The sequence below is a fragment of the Chrysochloris asiatica genome, unplaced genomic scaffold (assembly GCF_000296735.1).
Source record: "Chrysochloris asiatica unplaced genomic scaffold, ChrAsi1.0 scaffold00077, whole genome shotgun sequence".
Lineage (NCBI taxonomy): Eukaryota > Metazoa > Chordata > Mammalia > Afrosoricida > Chrysochloridae > Chrysochloris > Chrysochloris asiatica.
In genome coordinates this window covers 3566675-3587142 of record NW_006408595.1, presented here as the reverse complement: position 1 = coordinate 3587142, position 20468 = coordinate 3566675, and the positions used below count along the sequence as shown (strand labels likewise).

General features: G+C 37.4%; 1 protein-coding gene across 1 annotated transcript in view; it reads right to left on the bottom strand.

Moving 5' to 3' along the window:
- The window catches only part of LRRK2 (leucine-rich repeat kinase 2), a 254242-nt gene that overhangs the window by 98360 nt on the left and 135414 nt on the right, over window positions 1-20468 (bottom strand). The window contains 6 exon segments of the mRNA XM_006865300.1: window positions 4827-4927; window positions 11305-11451; window positions 12588-12779; window positions 12927-13073; window positions 14287-14441; window positions 16368-16555. Coding sequence (XP_006865362.1) covers window positions 4827-4927; window positions 11305-11451; window positions 12588-12779; window positions 12927-13073; window positions 14287-14441; window positions 16368-16555 — 930 coding nt within the window.

The following is a 20468-nucleotide window of genomic DNA, read 5'->3' as shown; positions in this document are numbered from 1 at the left end:
TGCTTATTGAGAAAAGGACATGTGATTCCACAGAAGCTAAGAGAAATTGTTTAATGGGCTACTGTATAAAGCTTCTGCTCCTTTGAAATACGAGATCCCAAAAGAGACACTATCTTTTCTTTTGTAATTTTCTGTGAAGTCTGTAATCAATTTACTACCATGAGAAAAGCTACCCTTTGAGAATAAAGATTAAAGGAATCATACAGAAAATTGACCAGAACCAACCCTAAAGAGAGCACCCTTGTGATTTTTGTATTGTTTTTTAAGAAGATAGAAAATGAAGATCATTTATCTGATGAAGCTCACTGCAGATTTCTGGACTAGGAAGAGATGCAAAATCAAGCCTCTATAATTCTCCAACACAGTCAAAGGGAAAAATATGCAGCTCTAAACTTGACAAAATAATCTCAAATCCAGGACTATTTGCTTCAGGGTAGTCGTCTTTACTTTGTCATATGTGTAATCTCAGTTATTCCCCAAAAGAGGAGTATCTATAAATAAGCGCTACTCCCTAATATAGCACATTTGGTTCAACTTCATATTTAGACAATAATCTTGAGTAAATATGCCTACACAAATACACCCTTTATTCATCAATACAGTTCTTAGTTCAGAAATTGGAAGAGTAAACCCAAATGTTCAAGTTGGAGAAGCAACAACATAAAAGAGAAAGACCAAGATGACCCATAGGCTAGATGACCTCAAAGAAAACAAAGACGATACAAAGAATTGAATACAATGATTTAAAGTGATATGAACAGAGATTCTCCAGGATACTACATCTAAAACCAAGGTGTGGTACTGTGGGATAAAGCACTGGATGTCAAGGTCAGTTTGAACCACAAGGTCAGTGGTTCAAACTCATCAGTCACTTCTTGGAAACACTATTCAGGGTAGCTATGAGTCAAAATCAACTTGATGGCACTAACAACAACAACATAAAGAGAAGACAATAAGAATTTCTGGAAATTAAGACTGATAAGTAAAACTCAAGTTATGTCAGACGTGAATTTACTTGATATGGTTTTTCTATCCAACATCTTCTTAACACCCACCAAGTGATTAGGTGGGACCATGCAGTCACCACTAGCAGTCACTACTAGCTTTAGAAGGAGTCATCTCAGAAGCAGCGATGGAAAATCCCAGGATCATCAAGAAAGAAGAGATTGAGTACAGCATGAGATCCCTATCTAGAAGAGCAGTGAGTGCAGGGCTGGTGACAATGAGCTAGTGTAGGCATCTAGGCCCATAGATGAAGCAAAGCTGGGTGCCTATGGGCAGGAAACTGGCTTCAGAATGTTCCCTTTGGACCTTTACAGACTGACTAAAGGAGCTTGGTAACACTTGCCTGAACAGGATTGAGGCCACAGGGCCACATGGCTGAAAGGCCAAAGACAACAGTGAGGTAGGCCTTCAGTATGGCAGACAAGAGGCATTTCGGATTGGAGAACTGCTGCATCCTGAGTCGTTTCTGATGTTGAATTGTACCCTGTTCACTACTCTGATAAACCCCCAATCATGAATAGTGTTATGAGTTCTGTGTGGCCATTGCAATGGATTGTTGAACCCAGATGTGAAGCAGAAAAGGATGTCTGGTGGTAAAACAGGGTAAAGAGAGTTGTAGGGGTGACCTCCACTTCATAGGAATCAGCCTTTGGGCTGATTTTGAGTTTGATTCTCTTTTCCCCTTGTGAAACCAGCCTAAGACAGACATAGTTCCCACACTTTTCCTGCAAATTGTTGTTGGTAAGTGTCATCAAGTCAGTTCTGACTCACAGTGTCCCTGAATAGGGTTTCCAAAGAGCAGCTGATGAGTTTGAACCACCGACTTTGTAGTTCAAACCGATTTGCAGAGCAGTGCTTATCCTACAGTGCTACACCAGGGTAAATAATAGATATCCATTTTGGAAACCCAAATTAGAAATCTGAAAAAGATAATCAAATCATTCAATTTATAGATGAATCTATGAGCAAGAACTCAAAACATGTGGGAAATAGACTCAAAAGATCCTTCATCAATCTAGTATATATATATATATTTATCTATTTTTATTCCAGGAAGAGAAATCAGAAACAATGGACCATAAGTCACTGGATATAAACTCCAGGAGAGCAGGGATTTGACTAGGTTTGCTCTGCCTACTATCTAGTCCGCCACTTTGTATGGTACATACTTTGTATGGTAACTACTTAATTAAAAACATATCTACTGGTTATTAAAGGGGCCATGGTGACACAGTGAGACTGCTAATGTAAAGCTTATGGTTCAATGCCATCACCCACTTTGCAGGAGAAAGATGACACAGTTGTGCCTGTAAAGATGAGATCATCTCAGAAACCATCGAGGAGTAGTTCAACTCTATCCTAGAGCGCACCTATGAGTCCAAACAGACCTGATGGCACTGGGTTTGGGTTTTTTGTTTTCTTTTCTTTTAGAATGATTAGTAAATATTGGGAAGAAAATAATAAATAATAGAAAACATTACTTGCAAAGAATTGCTTCCCAAATAGTGAGGTATATATTATCCACAACCCACATACAAGTACATACTAGTAACATGTCTGAATACCAAAGTAGAAGATAATCAAAAGACAATTTCCAGATTTCAAAAATAAATTAAAAGGTAACCTTATTTAGGAAAAAGTATCAGATTGGCAACTGTGGTGTAGTGAATTATCTGATGTTTCTTCTAATCAAAGTCTATTTTTGTTGCTGTTAAGCGCCAGCGAGTTGGTTCTGACCCACAGCGACCCTTTACAGGGTTTCAGAGGCTGTAAATCTTTACAGAAGCAGAAAGCCTCAGCCTTCTCCCATGGATCAGCTGGTGGTTTCGAACTGATGACATTAAGGTTCACAGCCCAATTCGTAACCACTACACTAGCAGAGCTCCTTAATCAAAGTCTATAACTACTACCAAATAACTTTTCTGCCCTGCTGGGTCTGGGTAAGAAAAGGTGGGAGAAGACACTGATAGGATGACATTATTCAGCTGTGGATGTTAACAGAGTTCATTGTGATTGTAAAAACATGAAACTCTAGTATGGGTTTAAAATGAGCCATCTCAGAAGCAGAAGTGGGGATCTAACCACCAATAAAGAAGAAGAGCCAGGAGTGGGCCTCATCCTTGGGATCCCAAGATCCTTGTGCATTGAACCTCCTCAATGCAGTGACAGAAAGCTGTGATAACAGAAAAACGGCAGAGCAGCAGCAGCGAGCAGAACCAAGAACCAGAGCACAAGACAGATTAGTGGACTTTCCAGCCCACAGAGGAAGTAGAGCTGAGTGACTTTGGGCAGGAAGCTTACTTGTAGAGTGAGGTGCCTCCAGGCACTGAAGTGGGGGAGCTAGGTTTGCTAGAGTCGAGTACCTTCAGGCTAAGGCATATGGTAGAATGGTGTGTCCTATGGGCATTTATCAGCAGAGCAATAGAACAACTGTGCTCTGAGAATTTCTGACCCCAGATTATAAACTGGTAACTTCCTTAATATGCCCCATAACTGTATGTATTATCTCTGAGTTCTATGTGGTCATTGCAATGAATTGCAACTGAACCCAGTGGAGTAACAATTTTAAGCTATAGAAAAACAGTTGTAAGTACATGATTTCAAAAATTGGAAAGTGGGTCCGGAAGGGAAATGATAGGATAAGTCTGCTTATTTCCTTCATTTTTTGTGGTATGGAGTCAATAGCAAAATACAGAAAAAAAGAAGTCCAGTGTTATCAATCAGAACTGTATTTGAAGATGTCTAACCTCCAACCAAATTAACATGGGAAGACAAGGCTTTAAACTGCTGCTTTTATGCTGAACACACAGAAGCCATGCTTAATAAAAAGAAGCATCAATCTCTTTGTGGATCAAAAAATTAAAGATAAACCTGAGGAAAACAAGACCTGAAGCCAGGAGCTTGTTAGGCTTCAAGTCTGGAAGTAGGCAGAAGCAGATGAAGTCTGACAACTGTGTAGTAGGGGTTGTTGTTGATGTTAAGTACCTTAGTCAGTTCCAACTCATAACAATCCTGTATAGGATTTCCAAGGAGCGTCTGCTATGTTTGAATCACCAAATGCACGGTATGCAGTCCAGTGTTTATCCTACAGTTCTACACCAGGACTCCATGAAACAAACTGAGGAAATGTAATACCACTGTTAGGGCCCAGAATTCCACAGTCTAACACGGTCCAATGTCCTGTTGATGAGTCACAGACACTTTGAGTAGTGTGTTGGTTTGTTTTTCTTAAGTGTCATCAAGTCGGTTCCAACTCATAGCAACCCTGTATAGGTTTCCAAGGAGCCACAGGTAGATGTGACCCACCAACCTTAGCAGTCTAGAGTTTATGCCAATGTATGTGGTTGTTGTTATATGCCGTGGAGTCGGTTCCGACCCATAGCGACCCTGTACAGGGTTTCCAAGGCTGTAAATCTTTACAGGAGCAGAAAGCCTCATCTTTCTCCCATGGAACAGCTGGTAGTTTCAAAGTGCTGACCTTTCGGTTCGCAGCCCGATTCGCAATCACTACGCTACCAGAGCTCCTTATGTATAGATGACTTAAAAAACAAATTTATATCAAATTTGAATATTACAATTACAGGAAATGGTTTCTTTTATTTTCAACTGTATTGTTTTGCTTAACCAGTCTTTGCTTCGCAATTGGAGAAGCAAAACAATACTTTTTACTCCCAAGGAAAAATAGGGCAAAAGTGGGATTTCATAAACTTAAGTAAACATCTTGGGAAAGTATCAATTTGCATTTCACAATTTCATGTAAATAAGAGTTCCAGAAGATAACAATATATGGTTTAATATTATAATATTATTAGCTTTCTTACTTGTCTTAACAGTCTAAGTGATGTATGTTTATTAAAAATCTTCACAGCCACTTCTTCTCCTCCATAGGCAGCTCGATAAACTGATCCAAAACTGCCATCACCTTTTGGGGGGAAAAATAGAAGACACTTAAAATCATCTGCTCAAGCAAAAAATTGAACTTAGATCGTTTTCAATTACTGAAAGGAAATCCAACCTACTTGTTTCATTGAATTAAATCTCTAATGCTATCTCTGCCTTCTTCAACTCCCTGAACTAAGATATACCTAAAGATTTTGTGTCCAGCCTCCCAGTCTCCCTGCTATATAATTTCCCTCAAAAGTGTCATCTACTTTCAGGACCTCATCTTTCTCTGTAAGCAAAGAATTTTCACATTTTCATGCATAGCTCAAAGCTATTTCCAGAAATATAGTCTATATTTATTACTCTGTGTTCCAGTTTTTCACTGGCAAGGTCTTTCAAATTTTAGTCATAGTCCATCAAAAACCACATTGATCATCTTTTCTTCAAACTGATTTTTATTACGATTTCCAAATACCTGATAAAAACAAAACAAAAATCCTTTTCTTTGTCATTCTGGACTTCAAACCAAAAATAAGCTTAAGCTCTCTTCACCATTCCTAGCCCCACAGTTAATGGGATCCCTATGAGTCTCAGTCAACTCAAGGACAACAGTGAGTGGGTGCTGCTTCACTCAAACCCATGTTTTCCTTTCTATCTCCATGGCCAACACATCAATTTGGTTGCCTTAGTTCCTTCTGCTTCGACTGTAGAAACCTCTCAAGTTTTTCGCCTCCAGTTCGTTCTATACTCTCCTACCTCATTAATTTCACCATATCTCTACTTTGTGTCACTCTCTTGCTCAAACACAAATTACTCTAGTTTCTTAATTCATGAAATCCAAATTTTCTTTCTAGTTCTCATTCTCATTGAACTTGTTCTCTTGGCTCTTACACAGCTCTAACCCAGTCCTGGCTGCACACTACATCAGGGGAAGCTTTTACAAATACTAATATCTGAGCTCCACCATCAAAAATTCTGACTTAATGAGTTCCGAGATGGACTAGGCATTAGGGATTTTGTGTTCTGCTTTTAGTTTTCCACATGACAGTAATAATCAGCCAGGCTTGAGAACCAGAATGTCTTCAATATTTATATACTTTGTAGCATCTGTATTCCATACTCTTGTTTTTGTCATTCCTTAAATAGCTCTGCTATACCATCCTCTCAGTCTTTGGAGAATTTGTCAAGACAATAGGCCCAATACCTTCAGTTGCTGTTGTTGTTCTTAAGTGCTGTCGAATAGATTTAGACTCACAGAGACCCTGTGTAGAGTTTCCAATGAGTGGCTGTTGGTTTGAACTGCCAATTTTGTGATTAGCAGTCCAGTGCTTATCCTACAGTGCCATACCATGATTCCAATGTCTTCAGTAACTCATATTAAAAACTGATCACAATCAGCCTAATGGAAAGCTACTTTCCATCGACATACAATAAATCCTTATTTGTGCATTGTTTACTTACTTACAGTTATTTCATACATAGAACTGAATGAACACACACATACATTCACAAATGGAAGGAAATTGACATACTAAAAATTATTGTTTCAAAGTTGTGAAATTAAACCATGCATCTATATATTGTTGTTGTTAAGTGCTGTCAAGTCATTTCCGACCCATAGCAACCCTGTATAGGATTTCCAAGGAGTGGTTAGTGAACTTCCAATTCAAACCAACTTTGCAGTCCAGCGCATTAACCCACAGTGCCACACCAGAACATCACAAACACCTACGATATGTATTTTTACATATTCCATTTAATTTTTGATAATTTCCAATTTTCATAGATTTGTGCTTCGTACACTCCACGTTTGATTACTAATAGATGTTTGCAGCTGTTTATTCACTTTTTGCATTGTGCCTGATCCAAAAATAATGGTCCCAAGAGCTTTACTCCATCCATGTCATTAAGGTCAACTCTACATTGAGGAGGTAGATCTTCCCCAGTCATATTTTGAAGGCTTTCCAACGTGAAGGACTCATCTTCTGGCACCATATCAGACAATTTTATGCTGCTATCCATAAGGTTTTCAGGGGTTACACTTTCAGAAGTGTTCTGCTTCTCCTTTTTTTTTTGTATTCTATGTCAATCTGAAAACCCCACTGAAACATGTCCACCATGGATGACCCTCTGGTATTTAAAATGCCAGTGGCATAGTTTCCAGTATCACATCAACAAACAGTCACCAGAGTAAACAAATTGACAGATGAGTGGTCAATAATAAACATATTATTTTATGCTCAGAAACACGTATATTAAAAATAAAAGAGCAAATTACTCATGTGACTATTTATGAAACCTTCTACTAGAGTGTAAATAAGTTGAAGTATTATCTGTGTCTTATTAGTCATGTTAGCCTTCCATCCTATCCCTCCAGCACTAAATACATATCCAACTTTTAGAACCATTCATTTAGTACCATTAGCATCAAAAGTTTGAAGGGAGAATGAAAGTTTTAGAAACAGACAGAGTTGTAATCAGAACTAGGAGTGAGTGAAAGGGAGAGGGAAAAGAAAAAGAAAGCAATTGGTCAGAGAATGCAAGCAATGGAGAGCAGAGATGAAAACTTAAAGAATAGACACATCTTGTGGTTCCCTAAATCCAGATAGCAACCTACAATAGAGAAAAAGATTAATGGAGCAAAAAGAAGAAACATAAACTAGGTAGATAAATCAGAATTTCAAGTGGGAGAAGTTTAGAGTTCTATTTTTTAGAATCGCTATAGTATTAAAAGACTATACTTTGACATCTACTATGGATGATTTGACGCTGAAAAAGGTTTAAAAGTGTCTATTTGCAGTGAGTTTGTGACATCTAAGTGGGATAGAAAATTGAAGGTAGGGCATCCTTCCTAACACCATCAAATCACAACATTGAAATATCTTGGCTATTGTAACTCTCCAGAAAAACTGTCCCTTAAAAGAAGAAATGCAGCCTACAACTCTTTGGACAAACATAATACATTCCCATGCATTTATTTTGGTAAAGAAATGCACACAAAAAATGTATTAATATCCACAAGTCTATAAAATTGTGTCATATTAATCAATGCATAATAACTACTGCTATGTGGGAAGGAGTTGTCAGAAGACCTACAATTTAGTCCTTCCTCTACAAGGAAATGGGTAGCAGTAATGGATGCTCTTCACCAAATCTGCCTAGCATAAAGATGCTGGGAAAGTCTTTATGTATAAAAGGTTATTAGAAAGATTATATTTGATCTGTCTAGGTCAGTGGTTCTCAAGTGGGGCCAATGTCTACTCTCCAGCCCCCAATGATAATATCTGAAGACACTTGGGAGGAAGAATCTACTACTGGCTTCTAGTAGGTAGAGGCCAGGGATTATGCTTAACATCCTAAAATGCCCAGGATAACCCCTAAAAACCACCAACAAAAATGATGTAGCCCAACATGTCAATGGTTCTGAGGTTGAGAAGTCCCGATCTGGGTTTTGTTTTCTGTAAATAAAGATATTTACGGATTTTGGGGGCTACAGAATAAAGAATAATTACATCAACATTTTCCTCTGTATAATTAATGTAAGGGAGCTCTGGTAGCGTAGTAGTTATGAGCTGGGCTGCTAACCTCAAGGTCAGCAGTTCAAAACTACCAGCTGTATGTGAGAGAAAGATGAGGCTTTCTGGTCCCGTAAAGATTTACAGGTTCAGAAACCCTATGCAGGGTTGCTGTGAGTCAGAACCAACTTCACAGCATATAATCACTGCTACCATGATTACAAGGTCACTATGGGTCGGAACTTACTTGACCGAACTTAACAACAACAACCATGATTAATGGAGTTCTGGTGTGGTGCTGTGGGTTAATGTGCCAGACTGCAAAGCCATTTGACCTGCAAGGTCAGCAGTTCAAGCTCACCAGCTGCTCCTTGGAAACCCTATACGGGGTCGATATGGGTCGGAACCAACTCGATGGCATTTCATAACAACAACATCAGCGCCATGATTAATGGAATAATAAATACAGAAACGGTTTTTATGAACATTTCTATAGACCGTTCTTAATAATAGATCTGTTAATCTGAAACACATCATCATGCAGGAAAAAGGGATATTTCTTAAAGCTTTGCCTGCTGATTTTGGGCTCCTTCAGAGAAGGCTACACCTTTTGACTCACTAATTTTGTGTTGGGTAAGATCTAGAATTAAGGAGCTCTGGTAGCATAGTGGTTATGAATTAGGCTGCGAACCACAAAGTCAGCAGTTCAAAACTACCAGCTGTTCTGCAGGGGCAAAATGAGGCTTTCTGTTCCCATAAAGATTTACAGCCTCGGAAACCCTGTACGGGGTCGCTATGAGTCAGAACCGACTCCATGGCACATAACAACAAGATCTAGAATTACACTTTGACAATTCAACAGCTTATATTACTCTCATATTACTAATATATGTACTTCCAGAGTCCCAGAACATTTAAAGTCATTTAAAATATTCCAATCAACATGAAGAATGAATGTACAAAATAATTATTTATCTTTATATGTCATGTTTTAAATTCTGTATAATTTTGTTAATGATGTTATATATTGACTAGTGGATTTTAGGGTTTTTCTTTATGGAAATTTAATTTAAATTAAATATAAACATGCCCAACAACAAAGTCCACACACAAAAAATCCAGAATTTTCTTCAATACTGGACATTAAATCAACCCTGTGGAATGTGTATAACTTGACTGTGGCCCTAATTTTCAATCCCAGTTTTTAAAAATTATTTTATTTTGTCTTATTTTTGTTGTTAAGAATAAACACAGGAGAACATAAACCAATAACAATTGCTATATGTACAATTCAGTGACATTGATTATATTCTTCAAGTCATACAGACATTCTCTCTCCTTTTCCAAATGATCACTTCCCTAATTTTCCTATCAAAGGAGCTCTGGTAGCGTAGTGGTTATTAATCGGGATGCTAACTCAAGGTCAGCAGTTCGAAACTACCAGCTGAGAAAAATTAGGCTTTCTGCTCCCGTAAAGATTTACAGCCTCGCAAACCCTGTACAGGGTCACTATGAGTTGGAACCAACACCACGGCACAAAACCACTACCACCAATTTTCCTATCAAGTCTTTGAAGTTGCTGCTGTCAATCAAATTGTTTATATTTCATGAGTGTCATATTAAGTAAGAAAATTGCTGCTCTGACTACACAATAATCTTCTCTTATGAGGTACTTTATTTACTTTGTTTGAGGCTGAAAAATTGCTGCTTCAGATAACTCAATGGAAAATCTACTTATTTACTTCCCTCATCCCTGGCAATTAAAAGGAATGTAAAGACATATTTCAGAAGTATTTCTGCTTCTATGATAGCCCATGTTCATAGTTATAGGACTTATTAGGGAAGTAACAGGTTACATTTCAGGTTCCAGAACACTCATGATACAGATCTTTGATCAGGACAATCTCATCTCAGCTATGCCTATAGGCTTGCCTCACTGTGGCCTTCAGCGTCTAGTTCTTACAGTGCCTTGGCTTCTGCCCTACTCAGGCAAGTTTTACCAAGCTTTTTCTATCTGCTGATGAAGCGCCCAGAGGCACTTCAGAAGGTGCTCAGCTCTAGCTACTTGGGTTGGCAAACCTTGCTTCCCTGAAAAGTGCCTAGAGGCACCCCGCGTTCTTGTTCTGTGGGCTGAGAAGCCCATGGTTCTGTCTCTGGTTCTACAGCCTTTACTGCTGCTGTCACTATTGCTCTGCCACAGCCCCTCACTGCCATTTCCTACCATCTCCAATGTCACAGCTCTCTGTTTCCTGGATCAAGAACATTCTCAGCACAGGGATCTCAGATCCAAATCACATGCACCACTTATGGCTCTTCTCTCTTGATGGTAATGAGAGATGACTAATTTTAAGCCTAGCAGGATGGCAAAACTGACCAATCCCCATATTAGGGTTTCATACACCTACTTGCATGGTCCCACCTCCATAAGTGTCTCCTGCATCTTATTTACATAATTAGCAAACTATCCATTCCCCTTGGTGAGTCACAAACACCTCACATTTGCATAGGCCTATGTCAGAAACCCTATACAGGGTCACTGAGTCAGAACCAACTTGATAGCACTTAATAACAACAAACCCAGTCACTGGAATCCTGGTGGCACTGTAAGATAAGCACTGGACTGCTGACCACAAGGTCGCCAGTTCACACGTACCAGGTACTTTGTAAACCCTGTACAGGGTCACTATGGGTCTGAACCAATTCAAATGCACTTAATAACAATAACAACCCAGTCATTTTGTTGGAATTATAAAGACTATAGCCAGAATGATCATTTCAAGTAATGCACGGCACAACAAAATCTAATGATGATATTTGAATATTTTCTAAATTCTAAGAAAAAAAATGTAAATACCTTGTGTTGTAATTTTTACTCTCAAATTAAAAAAACAAAAACAGTTACCTAAGAGAAACTCTGGAGCTTGTTCAAATTCCAGTTCATCACTATTCAACATAATATTTCTAGGCAGATCAGCCAAAATCAAGTCAGGAGCAATCTGAGATATTGGAATGGTAAGCCTTGGTTGATCTGGATTTATTAGAAGGTCTCCTGAGAAGTAGATAAAAGAAAAAAAATTTAATTATATAAATAAATTCCTATCTATAATTTCTAATCCCTTCTTTAGATTTTTATTATTAACCATATATTTTTTTTAGAAAACTTGATAAAAATTTAAAGGTTCGCTGTATATATAGATTTATTTGTTGTTGCTGTGAAGTATGGTAGAGTCAATTCCAAACCATATTGACCCTATGTAGGGTTTCCAAGGAGCGACTTGTGAGCTTGAACCACTGACCTTGCAGTACAAACAACTTTGCAGTCTGATGCATTAGCACACAGGGCTCCTTATATATTTACTTAGGATCCTTAAAAATCCAAATTCTAGGCTCACTCAATCAGAAATTCCCTAGATAACTTGAAAAATGATTGGGAAGTCAGTTATCTATCCTGTACATCTGCTACATTTGCTATATTAAAAACTATATAAAATATAGAGTATTTATTATACAAAAACGCCGGTGACACAGTGGTCAAATGCTAGGCAACTAATCAAAGGTCACAGGTTCAAACCCACTAGCTTTGTGGGAGAAAGAGTAGCAGTCAGCTTCCATAAAGATTTACAATCTTAGAAACCCTTTGGGGCAATTTTACTCTGGAGTCCTGGTGCGGTACTATAGGATAAGCACTGACCTGCTAACCACAAGGTAGGCTGTTTAAACATACCAGCCACTTCTCATAAACCCTATAAAGGGTCACTATGAGTAGGAACTAACTAACTAACAACAAACACAAACAATATTAAGGTCATTGTGAGTCAGAATCAACTCAAAGGCAATGGGTTATTATATAACAGACAAGTTGATAAATTCCTTCAATGCGCTCTATTTTAATCCTCACAACAATAAGGTAGGCTTGGTTAGTATTCTCATTATAAAGATGCAGCTAGGCTGTTTAATTAACCAGTATTCAAACCTTTAAGCAACCATTTAGACTTGAGAACACAAAATCTTGGTGTTCTATTGGTAATAAATGCAATCTAATTTTCTGAACTGCCATGACAACTGAAATCAGTAACTTTCAATATATCCATTTGGAGTAAGAATAATTTTACACTTATTACAAAGGTCTGTTAGAAAATACTAGAGGATCATTTAAGAACATTTCTCGGTTGCATCAGCACTTACCTTCTTCTGCTTTCTTCATCAGATGATCAAGTAAAATTTTTTGATGCTCTTCACCATCATTAAAACTATACAGTGCCCATTTCTTCAGCAGAGTTTCTCCTTCTCCACAAATGTCAATTTCCAGTAACCCAGGAAACCATTCCTCCATGAGAGAATCAATGTGATCCACAACTTGTCCCAAAAGAATACAGCCTACACAACCCAAATAAAAACTCATCAGCATCCTAGCTATGCCTTAGACTGGTGCAAAGACAGAAAAAAAACAGGGCCTGCAAAGTGAAAAGACATGTTTTCATTTCTTTAATGGTAAAATTTAAGATTTTAAATTCATTTTCTTACCTTTTCTACAAGAAGGAACTGTAATTTTTAAGAAACTTTCTGAGTGAAAATCTAGGACTTCAGATCCTACCAAGCAATAAGCTTCAGGGGACCAATTCAAGTAGATGCCTTGTCTCCAGTACATTCTGTTTGGACGAAGTGCTCGTTCTAAAGGAGGTTTAAAAGAACCCAAATGATTCTGATAACTATTAACAATTCCATATATCAGAGGAAAGATGTTGTACATGCAAGAAATATGAATGTAGATCAGTTTATTTTGCAGGAATGTATTGGGATCTTTAATGATACATCCAGAGTCCTCATTCACATCTATTAAATATTTTATCTTTGCATTTGCAATAAAATAAATACCTAAGGACAGTCTATGATGCATTTAAGGTCATAGTGTAAAGTAATCTAATATATTTAATAGATGAAAACAGAAAATCATAAGTTATTACATATGTTAAAAACAAATTGGTGACCATGTTTAAATCAACATTTCCTGAACATTTTAATGAAGTATAACTACTATATCTTGGTAAATGCTATGTTAAAATAAGGTTTATTTCAGAATACAATAACGGCAAAAATGAAGTTTACAGACACATGCACAATCCAACATGTTTTCCTTTTGAAGCACTAAAACATTTCATTGTCCCAGAAGGAAAAGCTGCTGATGTAAACTATTTCTGCCTTTTGCAATAAATTCCTTAAGGGACTGTACAACAGAATAGAGCTATTACAATACATACTTGAGTACCTGGGGCCTATTACATTTACTGAGTTTATATGTCATTAGAAAAACACAACCACAACACACACAAACTTTCCCTCACTGCCTTGACTATTCAACAGCAACTTCTTGCTTTTATTTGTTCAATTTATTTCCTCATGTTTTGCATGCTTAAATCAATGACTCTCTCTACCAATCTTCACCTTTCAAAATTGCTGCTTCAGGTTTGCTTCCAGTCCTGCTATGGTGCCATAGGACTACTAACCACAGGCTGGCGGTTCAACCCGCTCCTGGGAAAGCCTCTGATTCACTGTGAATCAGAACTGACTTGACGATGCATAACAGTAACACTAATGTTGGCTTTGGTGTGGAAAGCAATTTATTCATCACAAAAGCAAGATATTCATCACAATTGAAGCTATGCTAAAAATAATAAATAGATTTTGAATGAGGACCCAAGGAATTTTCTTCCTGACAAATTGCATGAGTTTATATGTGCACATGTGTCTTTATGTGGATTACTCTTAGGTCTTAAGGACTTATTTTCTGATTTTCAACTGCCTTGTAAAGAAACAAATTCTGGAAACTAGCGTATTATTAACTTTAACATGTTTTTCCCCAGTCATGTCTGAACTAAATACGTACCTCTTCCTGTGAGCATATAAGGTGAAATTTCAAGTAATCGACTGATTAATCTTGACCAAAATCCCATTGGAAAATAGGGCATTTCATACAATCGAATAATAATTTCTGAATTCTCACAATGAGGCAGCTCTATCACAGGCCTGTGGTCAGACAAACTAAAGGGAAAGGACACCAGCATTATACACCTTCAAAAACAATCAATATCTGACGTGGAGAGATGGAGCGGATGAGAACTCAAGGCCCAGAGAGGGAGAGGGACTGTGTGCTGACAACCTGGGAGCAGGCTTGCAGGGTATACCCTTTGGTTGGTTGATGATGCATGGAGGGGATTGTAACCATGGCAATGAAGTGATATACAATAGGATGAATGTAAAGCTAATGCTCTCCCATGTAAACTATCACATAATTCACAATAAAACATTTATAAAAACCACAATCAATATCATTGATGAATTGAGGATCAATGAGTTAAGCAATTGTACTTTTTTTTTGCTACATTTTCTTTCTACTTGAAAGATGTAGTGGTCATTCTATTATTTGAAATGCATGGTCAAATATAATAAATGCATGACTTTTTTCCAGTAATTCTGTGGACACTAATAAATTGGAGTCCTGGTATATCACTGTAGGATAAGCACTGGACCACAAGGTTGGTTTGAACCTCAAGGTTGATAGTTTAAACTCACCAGCTGTTTCTCAGACACCCTATACAGGGTCGCTATGAGTTGAATCTAAATCTACTCAACAGTAATTAACAACAACAACAACAACATATAAGTAGGAAACCTGGTGTGGTACTGTAGCATAAGCACTAGACTGCTAACTGCAAGATTGGTGGTTCAAAGCCACCAGTCGCTCTTTGGAAACCCTATACAGGGTCTCTATGAGTTAAAACAGACTCGATAGCACTTAATGACAAAATCAAGCTAGAAACATTTTTTGTGTTTTTGTTAAGTGCCATAGACTCGGTTATGACCCACAGTGACCCTGTATAGGGTTTCTGAGGAGCAGCTGGTAAGATTGAACTGCCAACATTGTGGTTCAAACTGACTTTGCAATCCAGCTCATTAACACACAGTGCCACACCAGTACTCCAGAAACAATACATATCCTAAAAAATGAAAGTATATTTATTTTTAGAATTGTTTGCCATCCATTCATCAGTACAAGTTGTACTTTTCAGTGTGACATTACCTTATAACATTTACAACAATTCACATGTCCTTATAACCCTCAAACCAAATGCATTGCCTACTAGTCAATTCCAGCTCAGCAACCCTACAGGACAGAGAAGAACTTCTCCATAGTTTTCGAGGTTGTAAATCTTTACAGAAGCAGACTGCTTCATCTTCTCCCATGGTGGGTTCAAATCATTAATCTTTCAGTTAGCAGCTGAATGCTTTAGCCACTGCACCACTGGGGCTCTTTACATATGTATAAAGCAACATGAAACAAGGCAGGACTAGAATTCAGGCCTCCATTGTAATTTCTCTCTCATCTGATAACTCACTGCAAAATTATTTAAGACTCTTTCAGTACCATATAAATGAGGAGGCTACAGAAAGGTTTTTTAAACTATTATACACAATGATTTAATGTGCATCCTTGCAAACATCCCTTGCACACATTGAGAATATCTGTATGATATATTTTTATTAGTATATTGCTAGATCAAAAAAGAAAGTACATTTAAAATAACAGTGTATATTTCCAATATACTCTCCAAAGAAGAAATGAATATTCTTATCAACAATATGTGAATTTCCTGCTTCTGCACATGTATGTCAACATAATTTATTACCAAATTTTTATACTTGTCAATGTTATAGGTATTTAATGACTATTTATTATGTGCCAGGCATTAGTATACATGCTAAGGTTACAACAGTGAACAAGGCTGGCACTCATTTCATGATGTAGTATTTTCATTAAAAGCAAATATTAACTTTCAATAAAAAAGATGACCTAAAAGGAAAAATACAATACATGTTTAATACATGTAACATAGAGCAAATTCACTTTGATGATTAAACCAATATAAGTAATGAACATACAGTAATTCTATTTTTGTTTTGAGTTACCTGCTTGGAACCAACAAATATTCTTCTCCAATTGGCAAGGCAATCTGGAATTTTTCTAGGAGCTTAAAGTACTGTGACATGTAGTTCTTTGGAAATGTCTTTTTCTTTGAAAGGAATTTTTCTACATCTCTACGTGAAATAATTCCCTTAGGATGTTTAGAATAGCCTTCCACTTTCACAGTCAAAATCTGAAAAGATTTAAACTCATAATTACTAGAATTCATTCTCTGAGAAGTTCAGAATTTAAAGTGTTTAATGTCTCTTTGCTCAATGAAAAGGATCAGAAAAAAATTTAATGTCGCTAGGAACAATCGTTGACTGAACAACTTCAGCATTCTTATAGCCTAGAAGCCCAACATGGCCCATCCCTAGAGCCTATCTTCACCTTGCCAATGCCCTCCAATGGCCAGCACTGTTTATCCACTTCTTCCTGTTTCAAAGTGTACAATCTCAGGCCTCCAGTAAACTGGAAAATCCCTAAAGAATACCTTCTTTTCTCATTTCTTTAATGTTAGGAATTGTCTTACCCATCTGTTTATTCCCCTATGTTGTTATTGTTGTTAATTGCTGTTGTTGAGTTCATTCCTACTCAAAGTGATCTTGTATAGGGAATCCAAGGAATAGCTGATAGGATTGGTCCATCAAACTTGTACTTAGCAGTACAGTATTGGTGTGGCATTGTGGGCAAAAGCACTAGATCGCAAGGTTGGTTTGAACCACAAGGTCAGCCATTAAAACTCTCACCAGATTCCCCTTAGAACCCCTATTCAGGGTCACTGTGAGTTGGAATCAACTCAATGGCACTTAACATTTACCCCACAGCCTTATACCAGGATTCCTTATTCTCCCACATCATCCAGAAATTGTCCTACTTCATGTCAGAACTCTTTACCCCAAAAATGCACTGTGGAATAAGTAAAATGAATTCAGATAAAAAATGATGATTCTTTTAAACCAGTGAACATTAAACTTTCCTTAAGTCCAATTAACAGATAAAACTGATATCCCACATTTTTATAACAATATATTCCAAGGGAAGTTATATTCTAGACTGTGTTATCACTAAAAGTATGCAATAGAATATTACTTTACAATTACATAGCATGAGATGGTTTCTACCAATGGTAAGTGAAGCAGTGCTGTACAGCGTGGTGGTGGTGGTGTGCTGTGGAGTCGGTTCTGACTCTTAGCGACCCTGTATAGGGTTCCGGGGTTGTACATTTTTTATGAGAGTAGAAAGCCTCATCTTTCTCCTGCAGAACAGTTGGTAGTTTCAAACTGCTGACCTTGAGGTTAGCAGCCTGACTAGTAACCACTATGTTACCAGAGATCCTGTAGTACAGCTTAGAGATTCACAAAGTAATAACTGCATTTTTCTGGACCCCACTCCCTGTAGGATAATCACTCGACCACAAGGTCAGTTTGAACCACAAGGTTGGTATTTAAACTAACCAGCTGCTCCTCAAAAACCTATAGATGACTGCTATGAGTCAGAACAGACTTGATGGCACTTAACAACAACAACTCTCTCTGAATTTATGTCAGCGGTTTAAGGTTAGGCCTAGGAATCTGCTTTTTTCACAGGCAAACCAGATGATTCTGATGCAGATACCATTCTGATGCTTTGATTACTTTCTTACAAACTAAGGCTAAAGGAAGAACCCAGATTAAGATTCAGGCTTCTCAATAGCTTTGTAACCTTGGAAAAGGCATTTATTTTTTTCAACTCATGGTTTCCTTCTCTGTACATTAAGATAATAAAAGTTATTGTGCCTTAGATTTATGTGAGAATAAAGCAAGATAAAGTGAGGTATGCAAAACACAATTAAACTTTTTAGCATAGAGTAAGTGCACTTATGTTAACATCATTATCTACCAAGACACATGAAGAAGAAGGAGAAACAGACTACTTCTGAATATTTAGTCACTGCAAACCTTAGAGTAGCAGTGGAAAACTGTCAGATATGTTCTGGAAGATGAGCCCCTCAGGTTGGAAGGCACTAAAGATGCTACTGGGGAAGAGCTGCCTCTTCAAAGAAAAGTTGACCGTGATGACAGGAATGGAGTAAAGCCCTCGGGACCTTCATTTACTGATGGGGCACAACTCAAAATGAAGAGAAACAGCTGTAAACATCCATTAATAATTAGAACATGGAATGTATGAAGTATGAATCTAGGAAATTTTGAAATTGACAAAAATGAAATGGAATGCATAAACATTAATATCCTAGGTATTAGTGAGCTGAAATGGATTGGTATTGGTCATTATGAATCTGACAATCACATGGTTTACTATGCTGGGAATGACAAATTGAAGAGGAATGGTGTTGCATTCATCATCAAAAGAACGTATCAAGATCTGTCACAAAGCACAACATCGTGATAGGATAATATACATACGCTTACAAGGAAGATCAGTTAATATAATTATTCAAAATTTACACACCAACCACTAATGCCAGTGAGGATGAAATTGAAGAAATCTACAAACTTCTTCAGTATGAAATTGATAACATGAAATAAAGATTTATTGATAATTACTGACAATTGGAATGCAAAGGTTGGAAGAAAAGAGAAAGGAACGGTCATTGGAAAATATGGCCTAGGTTATAGAAATGATGCTACAAATCGCAAGATAGAATTTTGCAAGATCACGGACTTATCTATTGCAAATACTTTTTATAAACAACATAAAAGACGACTATGCATATAGACCTCACCAGATGGAATACACAGAAATCAAGTTGACTACATCTGTGGAAAGAGATGGTGAAAAAGCTCCATATCATCAGCCATAACAAGGACAAGGGCAGACTGTGGAACAGACCATCAGCTGCTCATAAATAAGCAAATTCAAGCTGAAGCTGAAGAAAATTAAAACAAGTCCACAATATGACCTTGAATATATCCCACCTGAATTTAGAGATCATCTGAAGAACAAATTTGATTCACTGGACACTAAAGACCAAAGACCAGAAGAGTTGTGGGAAGACATCAAGAAAACCATACAGAAAGAAAGCAAAATGTCATTAGGAAGAGAAGAAAGAAGGAAAAGACTAAAATGGATGTCAGAAGAGACTCTGAAACTTGCTCTCCAGCATAGAGATGCTAAAGTAAATGGAAGAAGTTAGAAGGTACAAAAGCTGAACAGAAAATTTCAAAGGCCCACACAAGAAGACAAATAGTACAATGAAATGTGCAAAGACCAGGAGTTAAAAAACCAAAAGAGAAGAACACATTCAGCATTTCAAAACTGAGGGAACGAATGAAAAACTTCAAGCCTTGACTTGTGGTATTGAAGGATTCTCTGGGCAAATTATTGACTGATGCAGAAAGCATCAAAAGGAGATGGAAGGAATACACACATTAACTATACAAGCAATGGTCGATGTTCAGCCATTTCAAGAGGTAGTGTATGATCAAGAGCTAATGATCATGAAGGAAGAAGCCCAAGATGCATTGAAGTTATTGGCAAAGAACAAGGCATGGAATACAAACTGAAATATTTCAACAAACTGAAGCAGCACTGAACATACTCACTTATCTATGCCAAGAAATTTGGAAGACAACTACCTGGCCAACTGATTGGAAGAGATCTGTATTTGTGCACATTCCAAAGAGAGGTGGTGACCCAAAAGAATTTGGAAATCATCGGATTTCACTGATATCCCATGTAAGTAAGGTTTTGCTATAGAGGTACTATAATAATGGCTGCAAAACATTGACAAAGAACTTCCAGAGTTTCAAGCCAGTTTCAGAAGAGGATGTAAAATGAAGGATATCATTGAGAAGAGGATGTAAAATGAAGGATATCATTGCTGATGTCATATAGATCTTGGCTGAAGCAGAGAATACTAGTAAGATGTTTACCTGTACTTTATTGACTACCCAAAAGCTTTTGATTTTGTGGATCATGATGAGCTATGGACAACATTGCGAAGTATGTGTAAATTGTGTGGATCATGATGAGCTATGGACAACAATGTGAAGTATGTGTTTTCTGGAACACTTAATTGTGCTTATGAGGAACCTGTATATAGACCAAGAGGCATTTGTTCAAATAGAATAAGAGAACATTGAATGATTTAAAATGAGGAAATG